A 15,689-nucleotide genomic window follows, 5' to 3' on the forward strand; every position below is an offset into this window, starting at 1 on the left:
GGGAATAATCAAGATCAAGCACTTAATACTTTGTGGGGATCACCAGCACATGATATCGGATCCCTCACATGTATCTAGTTTGGTGGATAGTAAGAGACCAAACACCCCTCTATGATGTCCTTGGAACTCCTTTTCAAACCTGTACAATAATCTGAATCTTCAGTGTAAACAGTTAGCAAAACTGTGCTGACTCAGGTTTCATAGTTAAAGAGCTTGCATCAGAAGCAGGGTCATAGAAGAGGCAAGACAGAACTTTCCCTGTCTTTACTCCTCAGTCCTGCCACCTAGTTACTCAGCCCCATGTCTCATCCACTTTCTCACTTCTCACTTTCACAATCAGATGGTTGAACATTTTGGTTTTCTTCCCTTTCTCCCTTTCTTTGTACCTCTCCCCACCACAGTAATTTCTTCACTATTATTCCTGGACAGGCCATTTGGCCTTTTTTTGTCTCTGTTTTCTCATTAAATAGTGAAAATATGAATTGTAACTCACAGACATGTTAGAAAGTCAATTATTCAGAGAAAAGAAAATCTTAGTATACACATACAGTAAACCTGAATCGTCAAAGTGTTGGTTACTATTATTGTTGTTGTTGTTATTGATTTAACATTAAGGAACAAGGAAAACAATAGCAAACAAATGAACAAAAATCCTGGCCTGGCAATGTGGCTTAGTAGATAAAGGTGATTGTGCCTCCATGCCTAAAAACCTGACTTTGAAACCCAGAACCCACAGAGGAGGAGAGGATTGGCTACTGAAAGTTGTCTTCTGAACAATACAAGCATATTATGGCACAAGTACAGGTGTACACACACACACACACACACACACACACACACAATGTTTTTTTTTTTTTTTAAAAAACCCTTTAAAGCAAAATTTTAATGCAGTAAGTACTCTGTTGAGTGCTGGCAATAAGTTTTTGTGTGCTGTGGTTATTGAACTAATCTACCTATGTTAATAAAATTTAATAAGCTAAAGTAAATTTACACAAAGGCTTTAGCGATGGTATAGAGTAAGTACTCAATAAGTAGCTGTTGTCACAGCTACCATTTTCAATTTTTTTTTTTTTTTGGTAACAGGGTCTCCCTATGTATCTCTAGCTGTCCTGGAACACACCCTCAAGCTCTCAGGATCAGCTTGCCTGCTGAGATTACAGCCATTGCCATTATTATTGGTCTACCTCCCTATATTAATTGAGGGTGTTAACCAGCCCACAGAACTCTTCCACAAGACCTCAGGGAATATTCCTGCATCATCAGGAAGCTGGTGGGCAGTAGTTATTGCATCCTAGCCCCACCAGGGGTATGGGCTAAGCTGGTGGGGGAAGGGGCAGGGCAGGATGGGGTGGAGATGGGTTTTCTACTGACTCACTAGCTTCTTTCACCATCATTCACCCACTCCCTTTCCCTCAAATGCTCACCACACCATTCCCTGTTTGCCAAGATTGTGTCCTGCCTGAGTTAAGATCCCAGGGTCAAGAAGCCTAGGTTTAAATCCCAGTTTTGTCCTGTGACCCTGATAAAGTTCTCCAGTTCTTTGCCTGTTTGGTTTTGTTTCTGTTTATGACAGGGCGCCTTGTAGCCAAGGCTGTCTTCAAATATTCTAAATTTTAGGCTTACTGGTGTGTGCAACCTCACCAAGGTTTTAGGAAAAGGTTGCTACCTAGGCTCTGTCTGCAGTTCAGTTCCTTCCTAGTTCTGCCACATTTAACTGCCATCTTTGGATAAGTCATGGACACTCTCAGTGTATCAATTTTCCCACTATGTATTTGTGCCTCTTCTCCCATCTCATGGCCCTCATCTGCATTTTAATTTGTCTCCTTTCTACCATCCCTAGCCAAAATGCCAGATCTACTGGGAAAGCCCTTCTTGTGATATTGTTACACAGTAGACAAAAGGCATGGGAATGAAGTTAATTGGCTTCAGCCATAGGAAGTTTGGGGGATGTGGGAAACTGGAGAGGCACAGAGCTTTAGCGGCTTGGCGGTCTTTCCTCTGCCCTTCAAGGCCGCCAGGGAGGAATGTGCATGACGTGGAGCTGGGGGAAGGGGCGCAGTGGGCTGGCTGGCAGAGGAGGGAGTATCTTTGGGCCTATCTTTGGGCCCGCCCCTAGGCTTCGACTCCAGCGGTGGGTGGATGAGTAATGTGTCCAGGAAGCCTGGAGGCTGTGACTTCCCTGCCAACCCCACCCCTCGCATGGACATTTATTCTCCACCGCTCAGTCCCTGCCGCCATCGCAGCAGATCGGCTCCTACAGAGACACCAGAGGTAAGTGGAAGCTAGGTATCCTGGTAGAACTGGGGCTTGCCTGGAGCCTGTGTTGGTGCAGCTCCCAGGCCCATTCAGTCCCCTGCCATACTAACCGCTCAACTTGGCTTGCTGATATCTGGTTCCCTAGTCAGCCAAGGGGGAATATAAGGGGAGTGGGTCTGAAATGACTGTCCCAAGACGGACATTCTCCAGACTCCCACATGCCCCTGGCATTCATCTCCAAGTGCTCTAAACCCCACAAGCCTTTAATACCTTAAATACTTCCCAACTTGCCAGTGCCCCTGAATTTCTTTATTGTCCCCCAAATCCCTACAGGTCCTGTAACTTCCCTTGCCTTCAAACTCTGCTTTGTCCAGCTCCTGGAACTTCAAAAGTTCCCCCACCTTAAAATTCCTCAAGCACTATCATTACCTTAAGTCTCCAGATTCCCCCAGACTCTTAAACTCCCCAACCTCCCCCGGTTCCCTAAAACCCCAAACCTACTCTAAATTCCTCAATATCTCTAATTTCTCCAGCCCATTATATCTTAATAGCCCTAACCCCCAATCTCCCCTTATAATGTCAGACAGCCCCAATTCTGTTAAATTCTCAAACGTCACAGCTACTTTATTCACCAACTGCCACAATTCCATTATCTTCCACTTCACTCTGTCTCCTAAATGACTGGAGCTTAATAAACCTTGAAACCTTCCCAACTGTTTAAGCCCCTAAACTTCTTCAGGTTTCTCAGCTCCCCTTAAGATTCCCAGACTTCTCCATGCCAAAGAGTTCCTTAATCTCCCTTGGGCCAAATCAGTTGGCCTGAGAACCACCTAACACCTTGTCTCTCTCAGCAGATAACACTATGGCCCCCTTTGCATTTCTTGCCTCTGACATCCTCTTGTTGCTATCACTGATAGCCTCCAGTAAGGCCTGTAGCTGTGCACCACCCCACCCACAGACAGCCTTCTGCAACTCGGATGTAGGTGAGTCTGGCCCCCTTTCTGTCTGTCTTAATCCAATAGGGCTCAGGATGGCAGTTATCCTTAGAATGGTTCTATTTACCCTTCTGTAGACCTGATTTGGCCATACTGACCTCCTCAGGCCTAAGCCCACCTTTGTGGTGGCTGTTCCCTCTATCAGGTACATGCTTCTCTGTAGCTATCCATTTGGACGACACCACAAAGGTCATCTTACTGAGGTGCCTGCCTACTTTAATCCCTGCCATGAAGTACTCCTGATTTCCTGTTAAATAATGCTGTTAATGGCACTTCTTAGGGCACAGAAAGACAGACTTCATTCAGGACCATGGCAATCAGACCATGGCAATTTTGTAGACAGGGAGAGTGGGCTTAACTCTTCCATTGCATGGGCAAAAGGAACTCTGGCCAAGAAACAGTTTAGGGGTTGGCTAATGGGAAATTACTGAGAAGAAATATCATAGGCAAGGAGTAAGAGGATTCAGATCTATTTTTGTTTATGTGTATGTGTACCATGTGTGGTGTGAGGGTGCCCGTGAAGTCCAGAAGAATTACAAGTGGTTGTGAGCTACCCTATGTGGATGCTGGAAACCAAACTTGGATCCTTTAGAAGAACAGTAATTGCTCTTAACCATTAAGCCCATAAACTCCAGCCCATAAGCTCACTTTTTGTTTTTGAGACCAGGTCTCACTATATAACCCAGGTTGTCCTTGAACCTTTGATCCTCCTCACTCAGCCTTCCCAGTGCTGACATTACAGGCCTGTTCCACCACATGCAGTCCAGGACTTTGATGAAAACTGGCCTAGGTAATCACCTGGTGGCCCCATCACAAACTGAGAAAAATCAGATGAGGGTGGGTGTTTTCAACTAATCTGACTTATGATATTTCACTACAACTGGATTTTGTAGAGAAACTGCACTGATGAGCTTGGAAGAAGGTTAACAAGCCTGAGTAAATTGTGGTTAAGCAAAGAATATTCTTCAAACCTCTCCTTACTCTAATTCTCCATCACACTTAACAGCCTCTAATAATCCAAATACCTCCCCCCCCCCAGTACTGGGGATTTAACCTACGACCTCTCATATGCTAGGCAAACACTGGACAACTGAGCTACAAACCCAACCCCATTGTGTGTGTGTGTTTAATTTTAGTCTGTCTCCTCCTGGCTTGAATGTGAGCTCCATTAGGAAATGGATTCCTGTGTTTGGGACACTATTGTGTCCCTAACACCCTGAACAGTGGCTGGCATACGTCAGGCACTCCAAAATATTTGTTGAGTAAACCAACAAATGGATATATGAAAAGGGCTTAAAACAGTGCTTGAAAAAGTAGACAATGAATCAACAGATGTGGAAGCCATTAAATGTGTTGTTTCTATTAGAATTATTCTGTATATATGCTTTGCTGTTATGGGCTCATGCTGCCCATTTGACTCCTTATTTTCCCCTTCCTTTCCTTAGTCATAAAGGCTAAATTCATGGGGTCCCCAGAAACCAACAAGACCACCTTATACCAGCGTTATGAGATCAAGATGACTAAGGTATTTCTCCTTCGTACCTCCACAGCAGTACCTAACCTCTTCTTCCCCCTCAAAATAGAAGCATCTCGCCTTTCATTGGTATGGACGTTTTCTGTAATCAAGAGAATGTGGAGTGGGAGGATTGTATTAGTAAAAGATACACTTTTTGTTACTCATGGGCAGATGCTCAAAGGATTTGATGTTGTGGGGAATGCCACAGATTTCCGGTTCGCCTACACTCCAGCTATGGAGAGCCTCTGCGGGTATGTCCACAAGTTCCAGAACCCCAGCGAGGAGTTTCTGATCGCTGGTAAGATCCCGCCCCTTAGCCTTGGGCCACACCTCTTCATCCTCAGATGCTTCCTGGCAACAGAGAGGGGCAAGGCTCTAAAGGCTTTGTTGAAAAGGCAGTGGGAGGGCCTGTAATTTAATGCTAATCAAGTGACCCCTCCAGGCACCACCCACCAAATCCAAAACCTTTTGGTTTCTCTCTTCTCTCACAGGACGCCTACGGAACGGAAATTTGCACATCAATGCCTGCAGCTTCTTGGTTCCTTGGCACAGTCTGAACCCTGCTCAGCAAAAGGCTTTCTCAAAAACCTATAGCGCTGGCTGTGGGGTGTGCACAGTAAGTGCTTGGATCCAGTTCTCCTGGAGATAATTCTTAGAATGGTTTATTTTTCCCTCTGGCTATTGTTTGTCATTATAGCTGCTTCCCAAACCCAATCACTATTTTTGATTTCTCTGGCCATTGCCCCCAACCTGGGATTGCACTTTTGAAAATTCTAATTGTTCTGTTATCTTGGGACTGCCTGTTCCCTGAACCTTCTCTGTCTCTCTAACTTTCCTTTGTGACTATACTGAAAATACCACTTTCTGTTTTTGATCTTCCGAGATTGGATTTCGCTTCCCAGGCACATTCTGCAAGAATTCAAAGTGCTAGTCGCCAAATCCACAAGGATATGTCGACAATCTGGCTATTTCAAACCTCTTCCCTGATAGCACAAAATATCTTCTGACCCCCCCCCCCCCCCCCCGTCATTGAGAGCTCTGTTGCTTATTCTCATGCCAACTGTTCTCAGATACTATCAGTTCTCTGCCTGTTGGGACAGTGCCTCAGAGACTTGCCTGAGTGACTTAAAGTGACAGTTCCCTATTCACCATTCCAGAACACTGGCTTTCTTTTCCCCAAATGGGAGAAGCTGTTCATGGGTCTAAACACAGATGGGGCAACACCAAGCTTTCCCAGAAGCTCCATGTTGCCAGAGGGAGAGTAGAACACTCTATATAGGGGAAGGAACAGGGTAAGGAGAAGTCCTCAGAGATAGGCCTTTCTCCCCTTTTTCAGGTGTTTCCCTGTTCAGCCATCCCTTGCAAACTGGAGAATGACACTCATTGCTTGTGGACAGATCTGATCCTCATGGGTTCCGAGAAGGGCTACCAGAGCCGTAACTTTGCCTGCCTGCCACGGAATCCAGGCTTGTGCACCTGGCAATCCCTGGGGGCCTCAATGACCTGAAACCTCCTCCAGGTGGAAGCTGAAGCCTGAACACTATTTACCTTCCCTCCAACTTTCTCTTAGATGGTGAAATAAACAACTATCACACAGCAGCATTGTTCTGTTTCTCTGTAGTGTCTGGGAACAAACTCGAGACACTGATAGCCAATGAAATAAAAAAGATGCAAAATGTTGAGTTTGGAGGCTAGAAATATAGTTTAGCGGTAGAACACTTGCCTAGCATGTATAAAGCCATAGGTTTAGTCTCTAGCAAAAAAAAAAAAAAAAAAAAAGCCAGCTTGGTCTGTGAGTTTAAGAAGTCCAGGACGGCCAGGACTACACAGAGAAACTCTGTCTCAAAAAACAAAACAAAACAAAAAAGGTGTTAAGGTTTTCTAATTTACAAAAAAAAAAAAATAGCTACATTGGTAATAATCTTAACGTTGCCATTAGCACTGGGAACCTGCAAACTCAGTAATGATAATTCGCTTTGCATTATTAACTCAAATTTATAGAATATTTCCTTTACTTAATACTTTAAGACATCTTAGTACAGTATTTTTTGTTTCCTTTTATCTTCCTGTATTAAGGTATGTTGGTGTGTATCAATAAAGGCTTGTACATGCCATGGCAGTCAAATGACAGCCTTGAGTGTCTAATCTTACCTTAATACACCAGGCTAGCTTTCCTGAGATTCTTTTTTTCTGTTCCTCCCTGTTTACAGACAGATGGAAGCTACCACTGCCTAGCTTTATATGGATTTGGGGGATTCAATCCCAGGTCTTCATACTTGCATGAAAAGTGCTTTTTCCACTAAGATAGCTCTACAGTTCCATTTTGCCAACTGCTCTTTTGAGACAGGCTGGCCTCAAACTTGCTGTAATCCTCCTGCCTCTGTTTTTTGATTCTTGGAATTACAATAGACATGTGCCACCCCACTATGCCTACTATAGAAATTTTTAATTCCTACTTGCCCATGCTTCTCTAGTTATTAAAATATCCCACAGCTAAAAATTCCCCTATTTGCAAATATTATCCATTGAAAAATACCCTATCAACTGGTAAATATCTCTCTTTGCCTCAGGCATTAACCTGGTAGTCTAATGAAGATGTTCTATCCAAGCCTTTGTACTTCCCGAATCTGATTTAAGTGAAAGGAAGGGGACCTGGAGACATTGCCCTATCCAGGGAATCTGGAAAATGGGATACACCGGGCCTTAAATCCAGAAGTACAGTGGAGAAAAGGATAATGCTGAAATCCTCTAGCTCTGATCTACTTTCCTCTTGTTCTTTTCATTCTGACCAATACTGCAAGAAACACTATACACAGACATGGAATTAGGGTTTAGTGTACTTATTTTCTTCTTTTCATTTGTGGTACTAGGGATTGACCCTAGGGCTTTATATGTGATCGATAAGCAGCAAGCATTGTAATACCAGGCTATATCTCGTAGGCCCAAGCACAGTTTAAAATTAGGACCCTCAAATTTCTTGATAATCTTTCTCTAAAAAACTTGAAAGTGAAACATGACAAACATCTCTCTAGGATTTTCAGCTACTACAGATGGCTCCAGGTCTGTACAACCCCTCCTAGCCTGACACATAAAGATTCTGACCTGGGAACCAGAATTTCAAATTGAGGCACTCAAGAGAACACTGAAGTACTGTGCTGGCATGAATTTGCTTGAAAAACAAAATCCAACATGCCTTCTTTAGTGAACAAACGACCCTCAAGTTCCCTCCCAGCAGAAAACCCACTATAAACAGGAACAGGTATACATGGTGGCCTTCTCTGCAGTCTTAGCACTTGGAAAGCTTAGGCAGGAAGATTACAGGTTTGAAGCCAGCCTGAGCTACATAAGGTGATCCTTCCTCAAACACACACACCCACCCACCCACCCACACACACACACAGCAAAACACTAAACAAAAAGAGTTAACTCATATATTGGGTTGGGGGTATAGTTCATTGATCTAACATACAAAACATGAAAGTCTATATCTAAGGGATATTCTAGGTCAGTGCATATGCCCCCCCCCCAGGGTTCTCTGTGGTCTTGCCTTACAGTTTTTTGTTTGTTGTTTTTTGTTTTGTTTTTGTTTTTTTACATTTCTCGGAGGTTCAAGCAGGACCAAGTTATACTCTATATATCAGGATGGGCAGAATTTTTTTTAAAAAGACAGTATCTCCTATATTGCTCAGACTAGCCTGGAACTTGTTATGTAGCTGAAGCTGACTTTGATCCTCCTGCCTCAGCCTTCTTAAGCCTGGGGATACAGGCAGGTATCACTATGCCTATCCTTGAACAAGCAGATTTTGAGCACATAGTACTTATTCACTTGAGTGGGGAATGCCTGCTACAGCAACAATGTCTACATAAACACTGTGCTGATGGGTATAAGTGCAAGGGAGAGTTCTAGATCCTGTATTGGCCCTGGTAATTCTGTTGATATTGCTTCAGGTGACTGAAAGATTTTGGCAGCTCTGACCAGTCACCAAACTCTAGTACCAGCTTCCTGAACAACAATGTGACCAATCTGTTCCCTAGAATCCTCAAATATTTTAGCCCTTGGAAGGAAGCAAGGGCTGGCAGGGGGAGGACAAAACTTAGTACTGAGGGCCATTTCCTATAACCCATCCACCATGCAAGTAGGACCTGTACCCAGACCCAGTATGTGGGAGAAAATACAGGCATGACTTGGTGGTCAGCCTACCTGGCACACTGTGCTTCTAAGTAAGAAGCATGGCACACCATCCTCCTAAATATTCCCAGAAGTCAAAACACTGAATTCTGAAGTAGCATAAGTAGCTGGCCTGTTGACATGTCTGTACTCTCCATGTCTGCATTAATGTGCTTCTTTTGCATAGATATCCTCATGGTATGAGTGCTCACAGTCCAATCTGAGGTAAATGTGCTTACCAATCATAGTCACAGGCTTCCACTGTATAAATAGCTTTTTAATGCAGTAAACAGAAGCTGTTCCCTGAAAACATCTCCAGAGTGGTTCATCTCTGCACCCTTTATCAACCCACAGGCATTGCAGTCTTGTTGGGGGACACCCAGTAACAATTGCAATGGCACCAGTACAGCATGGACAGAGCTGACAAATACCTCAGGGTGCACAGAGTTCAAAACGGCATACAAGGTCATTTCCCTGAGAGACTTGACACAAGTTCTTGGTAGTGTTTGCATTTCTGAAAGTCCTCATCTGCCATCACTTCTATAGAAAAACCATTGGATATCCTCAGAAGTCACTATGATCATTTGAGACCCTCTTTGAGAAAAATTCTATTACAGCTGAGATTAAGTGCATGCAGAGGGTCACAGCCCTCTATGATTTACATAGCATGAGATCCAGTCCAATTTATGACCTGGGGATTGGTTTGTCCCTTAAAAAAATGGGCATCACAGTCCTTACCCAGACCCTTTAGAGTAGTAAGGGTTGGAAAATGATTATGAAGATTTTTCCTGTGAGTGAATGAAGTTCTGAGGGAATGTGTGCTGCTAACATTGGCATGAATTGCCAGGACTTCAGTGTCTCAGCCCCCCGGGAGTGGCAAAGCCTTCTGTGAATGATACTCAGAGAGAGGGATGGCAAAGTCTTCCTCAGGAGTCTAAGTGCAAATGCTAACAGTTTATATAGGAAATGGCCACTGTAGCCACCTCTCATATTTATGGCCTGAAGACTGCTCCCTGCAAAGACTGCTTCTATCAAAATTAGCTAAATTTGCCTCCTTGCTTTAACTGTATAGCATAAACACTGTCTCCTTTTTCAACTGTATGCAATAGCCCCACCCCCTGTTCAACTATAACATGGAGGGAAGAGGGCTGTGGTTTCTCCATCTGAGAGCCTAGACCATCCAATCATAGTTTTTCTGGGTATGTGTGTCTGTGTTTCTGTGTGTCTGTCTTTTCTCCATTCCCTCAGAGCCCTAGTGAAGTCAAGTCCCTGTGGCCTGCAAGAGTGCAGCCATTACCTTTTGGATACCTTTTTTTTATTTTTCAGTTTTCAGTTTTTAATTTTATATGTAAGAGTAGTTTTGCCTGCATGTATTCTGTGCCCAAGGAATCTAGAAGATGGCATCAAATTGCCTGGGACTGTAGTTTTGGCCAGCTGTGAACCACCATATGGATGTTGGGAATTGAACTTAGGTTCTCTGGTAGAACAGCCAGTGATCTTGAATGCTGAGCCATCTCTCTTCAATCCCAACACTTCAAAAAAATTTAGGTAAAAACATGTAAATCTTGTAGGGTGTGGTGGTACATGCTCTTAAGCCCAGAACCAGGGAAGCAGAGGCAGGCGAATCTCTATAATATGCAGTCTAGCCTGGTCTATATAAGAAAGTCCAGGTCAGCCAGGGCTGTATAGTGAGACCTAATTTCTAGGCAGGCATGAACCTTGAAGTTCCAAATCTTGCTCCTTCCATGCGTTCTTGGGGAAATTAAATTGCTAGTTTGTGTTTCAGTTCCTGCATCTTCAAAATGGGCATAAAAGATGTCTAATTCATAAGGACAATGGATGTATGAAATGAAATAACATGTACAATACTTAAAACAGTGCTAGGAATGTAGTGCTTACAAGTAGTAGTCATAGTAAATAGAATTTAATGTGCATCTTCAGTAGAGATAATTATCAGTAGTGATTATTATATTGTGTTTAATATTATAAATAATAAACAATGGAAATGATACATAAAATTAGTAGCAATAATTTCATGTACTCTGGAAACAAGACTCAGTTTAATTCATGATTGTGACCATCTCCTTCCAGAATGTAACATGCTCATTTATAGTATTTTTATTGTAATACTTATATGCTACTTTCTAGTGTGCAAATCTCTCCTCTGACAAGTGTCAATATTCCCAAAGACTACTGAGAAAAACAAATCTCCTAAATGTACTGTTACTCACTGTGCAATCTTCATTTGGACAAATCCCTACTTCTATATATCTCTACCTTTGCCAAGGCTACAGAAGTTAAATCTCCAAGTCCTTGTAAATTATTCCTTTGATTAGTCCCTTCTCCTCATGGAGACAATCCTCTCTGTCACAAATACCTCACTAAGAAATAATCTTTTATTTCTATTTCACAGACCTCTTCCTTATAGACAAATGTCTCTATTTACAAATATCCAGTAGCAATCTACTATCTTTCTTAGTAATTATCTACTTATTAACACCTCCCTGTTAACAAATATTTTTCATGACTGTCTGTCTATGACACAATCTCTGTTGGCAAATTTTCCCATTCACAAATTTTGACCTAATAGCATATTTCTTCATTTCAGGTAGGAATGATAAACTTCCCTTGTCATATCTTTCCCCAGGCCCCCCAATAAGCTCCCAAAATGGTCATTCAGAAATACCACCATTGATAATTATCTCATTAATGATCCTGATAAAAATCCTTCCATTGATAAAAAAGTATCTATTCATATATACTTCCTATTGATTGACTCCAACTGACACATTTTTTGATCTTAGGTTTGTCCAGATGGAAAATACTCCTGCTAGAACATATCCCAATATATATCCTAATATATACCCCATATGGTGAACAATCTCTCTCTACTACCCAGTGACAGACAGGGAAGTCAATTTGTGTGTGCATGTTTTACTGAAGATTTAACCTAGGGCTGGGGACATACTTGGCAAGTGTTCTACACTAAGTTACATCACTAGCCTAGAGAAGTTGTTTTGTGTAAGACACAGCTTTTTTTTTTTTTATCAATAGTAAAGCTCCACAAAAGAAAATAATTACAGCACAAATTCTCCCTGGATAGGAAGTGAAAAGATAGTGTCTATGTAGCCACAACTGGCCTCCAACCCTTAATCCTTTTTTCTCCAGAGTGCTAGGTTTGTAAGTATGCACCACTACATCTAATTTAAGTATAAGATGGTTGTTTGTTTCGATTTGTTTTATTGAGACTGGATCTCATGCAGCCCAGGCTTGCTTGCTTAGCACTCCTGATCTTACCACAATTGCCCAAGTGCTATCATTAAATGCATGCACCACCACACCTGGATTTTTGTTATCGTTTACAGGCGATTGAATATTCAGGAAGGTTATGGAGATGCCCCAGTGGTTAAGAGCTCTTGCTGTACTGAAGACTGCAGTTCTAATCCTAGCACTCATATAACTAGCCAGGCGTGATCCTGCACAAACAGGCATGATCCTGTTAGCCCAAAAGAGTAGAGACAGGACGATTGTTGGGGCTTGCTTACTGCCAGCCTAGCTGAAGAGCAAGATGTCCAAGTTTTCTTCCAGAAAAGACCCTATGTCAAAAGGAATAAGGTGGGGAATGCTAGAGGAGGGTACTCACTGCTCTTCTCTGGAATTTATGCATACCCTCTAAAGTGTACATACATCACACATACAAACACTGAAATACACACTTTCAATAAAAATAAATACTTTTTAAGAAAAAAAAAAGACTTGTAGTCAGTTGGGGTGAAACATGCCTATAATGCTAACAGTTAAGAGGTTGAGGCAGGGGCTGGAAAAATGGTTCAGTGGTTAAGAGCTTATACTGTTCTTCCAGAGGACCTGGGTTTGAGTACTAGCACACAGACCAGGTGGCTCGAACCACCTTTATCTAAATCTAGTTCCAGGAGGCTCTGACTCCACTGGCCTTGAGGAGCTCCATTAGGCACCTGCACTGATATACATATACCCACTCGCAGATAAACACACACACACACACAATAAAATAAAAAACCAAAATGTAAAAAGAAACTGGAGGAATTGGATTTGGAGTTTCAGATGAGTCTGGACTATGTGGTGAGACCATGTCTCAGAAACTAAAAACCAATGATAAGGTTGTAGCTCAGTGGTAAATAATTTGCTTAGCACACGCCCCTGAGATTGATACCTAGTATCACAAAAAAAAAAAGAAAAGAAAAGAAAAGAAAAAGAATTTATAAAAAGAAAAAAAGAAGGGGAAAAAAGAAAAAAAATGGTTGAGAGTCATTAAGATGTGGTTAAAGTTCCAGATACATTCCCTACAAACTAGTTCCTGGTTCCAATAGGAGCTGCACCTGGTCTCCTGAGAAACGATGAACTGGTTCATGCTGGCAACAATGCCTAGGCTGCAAGCAATGTCTAGGCTACATCTTCCAGATGTGGACAACTTATCTTCCATTGAGCTTGTGTATCTTGTTGAGTTTTTTGTGGAGCTCTCCAGCAACTTCAGATGGAATTGGAACCCCTTCTCAAGTGTCTACTGGTCCTCTACCTCAATATGGGAGCCTTTCTCTAACACCAGATGCTCCTAAATCTATCTCTCAAACACTCATCCCCAGGCACCTGCCATAAATCCTGCCTTACTTTAAGAATTAATTTCTCATTGCAGGCCAGTTGATCTGTTCTCTGGAAGCCTTACCCTCAGGTTTTTCTCTGTACCAACAAAAAGTCTCCATTTCACCTCCATTTCTGTTACCAACACAGGTTACTGTGCTTCTAATTTTAGCCTGCTGTCCCCAACCTATGGAGGTTGGAATTTTGGAGTCTTTGGTATCATCTACATTCTAGTCAAGGCATACCAGGTCATGCTTTACTGACCTTTGGGGCATGGCCTATCCTCACAGGCCCTTATGGCTGAGAAGCAGGATTCTGCAAGGTTCAAAGCTGAGTCCTTGGAAAGCATTCAAGGGTAGAATAAAAGGCCTTTTTGAAAACTGACAAAAAATGGTAACATTGGCCCCTGAATGGCATGCCTGCAACCATCCATTTCCCTTGGGTGTGTCAGTTTGCCCCTTGTTCATTCTGCCCCATGACCTCCTTTGCTCTTCTTCATTTCCTTCTCCTTGTCTCTGCTCCTTAACCCTGTTCCCTACTCCCAGCCTTTTTCTTGCTCACTATTCTCAATCCCCTGCTGTGACCCTTTTATCCCCCACACTCTGCTACTCCTTATGTCCTCTTCCTTGTTATCTCTGTTTCCTACTCCTGGTCATCTGCTTTTTGCCTCTAGCACTTGGGAAGCAGAGGCAGGTAGGTCGCTGTGAGTTCAAGACCAGCCTGTTCTGCATAGTAAGTTCCAGAGCATCCAGGATACATAATGAGACAGTGTTTTAAAACAAAACAATAAAATCACTGATCAACCAAAAGAAACTCTCACACCATCAACATACCTCCTCTGTCCTTCCTATAATTCCTTTTGTCTTCTCCCTCAACCCCAAATTCCCACATTTATGATATTGTTTATGCTTACCTCAAAGTATCCTCTCTTTACAGAAACTAGGGATCCTAGAACCAGGAAAAAGACTGGATCCAGAAAGGTCTTGGGATTGGACACTACTTCCTATAAGCTCTTAGTAACTATTTGCTATGCCACAAGTCATTTGATGTGGGATAGCAAAGGATGGAATTCCCTATTCTCACAACAACCACCTCAAGTCTGAGTGACAAAGTTGACATAACCAAATCACAAGGTTTGGAGACTGGAGGTGAAGAAAGATTCAGTTGTGCTTATGGTAATCTTTCTCTGCCTTACTCTCCATTTTTGATCATTTAGACTCAACTGAGCTAGACAGTTCTCAGAGGAATCCCACCATCCTGCATTCTGCCTGGAAATAGGTGGGGCATTGAGCTACAGTAACTCCAAGCACAGATGGATCATAGACATCCCCACCAAAGCTTCCTGGTGCAGTATGAGAAAGACAGCTCCTGTGCAAATCTAGGCCCAACTTTCTTTGTTGTTTTAGTTAGTTTTTTTTTTTTTTTGAGAGAGGGTTTCTCTGTGTAGCCTTGGCTATCCTGAACTTGCTTATAGACCAGTCCTGCCTCAAGCTCACAGAGATCCACTGGCCTCTGCCTCCCTGACTGCTGGGATTACAAGTGTGTGCCACCATGCCTGGTTTAGGCCCAGCTTTTGACCCTGAATGGTTCACAGTGAAGTGGTGGACAAAAAAGAAAAAGTCTTGGTAACCTGTTAGGAGTCTAACTTTGTCTATTTGCCAGGCATAGAAGTCCTGTTCTCTATCCATGACAAAATAACCTCTAGATAAGAAGTCAAGAAGCATGGCTGTCCTACTAGATATCAGAACATAAAGAGAAAATATTGTTTAAGATGCTGTGATGCCAGGTGTGGTAGGACATGTAGGACATGCTTGTTATCCTAGCAGGTTGGAAGTAGAGGCAGAAGGTTCAGGAGTTCAAGGCCAATGTTAGCCACATGAGGAGTTTTTTTTTTTCTTTTTTCCTTTGGTTTTTAAGAGAGGGTCTCTCACAAAGCACTATCTGTCTCAAAACTCAGTATGTAGACCAGGCTGGTCTGGAACTCACAGAAATTCTTCTGCTTTTGTCTCCTGAGTTCTGGGATTAAAGACATGAACCACCATGTTCATCTACGTAAGGCATTTGAGGTTAGACTGGGCAACATAAGACCATGTCTCATATAATAAACAAACAAATTAATGAATGAACTAACAATTGA

General features: G+C 42.6%; 2 protein-coding genes across 4 annotated transcripts in view; one reads left to right on the forward strand and one right to left on the reverse strand.

Moving 5' to 3' along the window:
- Syn1 (synapsin I) overlaps positions 1-15,689 on the reverse strand; it is a 67,299-nt gene that overhangs the window by 7,653 nt on the left and 43,957 nt on the right. The gene's annotated exons all lie outside the window — the stretch shown is intronic.
- Timp1 (TIMP metallopeptidase inhibitor 1) lies at positions 2,098-6,366 on the forward strand. Of its 2 annotated transcripts, none has more exons than XM_055607913.1 (6): positions 2,098-2,271; positions 3,108-3,239; positions 4,697-4,776; positions 4,939-5,065; positions 5,259-5,383; positions 6,104-6,366. In XM_055607913.1, the coding sequence occupies exons 2-6, from the start codon at positions 3,119-3,121 to the stop codon at positions 6,272-6,274; spliced, it is 624 nt and encodes a 207-aa protein (XP_055463888.1). In that variant the 5' UTR covers positions 2,098-2,271; positions 3,108-3,118; the 3' UTR covers positions 6,275-6,366. The 2 variants fall into 2 exon arrangements, with proteins under 2 accessions (XP_055463888.1, XP_055463889.1); XM_055607914.1 differs by having other exon boundaries at positions 3,111-3,239.

Source organism: Psammomys obesus, unplaced genomic scaffold (assembly GCF_907164565.1).
Source record: "Psammomys obesus unplaced genomic scaffold, mPsaObe1.curated_primary_1811, whole genome shotgun sequence".
NCBI lineage: Eukaryota > Metazoa > Chordata > Mammalia > Rodentia > Muridae > Psammomys > Psammomys obesus.

What these genes read in the sequence shown, in the direction of transcription:
- Timp1 (XM_055607913.1), top strand. Translation starts at nt 3,119, where the DNA reads ATGGCCCCCTTTGCATTTCTTGCCTCTGACATCCTCTTGTTGCTATCA. An exon ending in ATGAGATCAAGATGACTAAG is followed by an intron (nt 4,777 to 4,938) that starts GTATTTCTCCTT and finishes ACTCATGGGCAG; the next exon opens with ATGCTCAAAGGATTTGATGT. An exon ending in CGAGGAGTTTCTGATCGCTG is followed by an intron (nt 5,066 to 5,258) that starts GTAAGATCCCGC and finishes CTTCTCTCACAG; the next exon opens with GACGCCTACGGAACGGAAAT.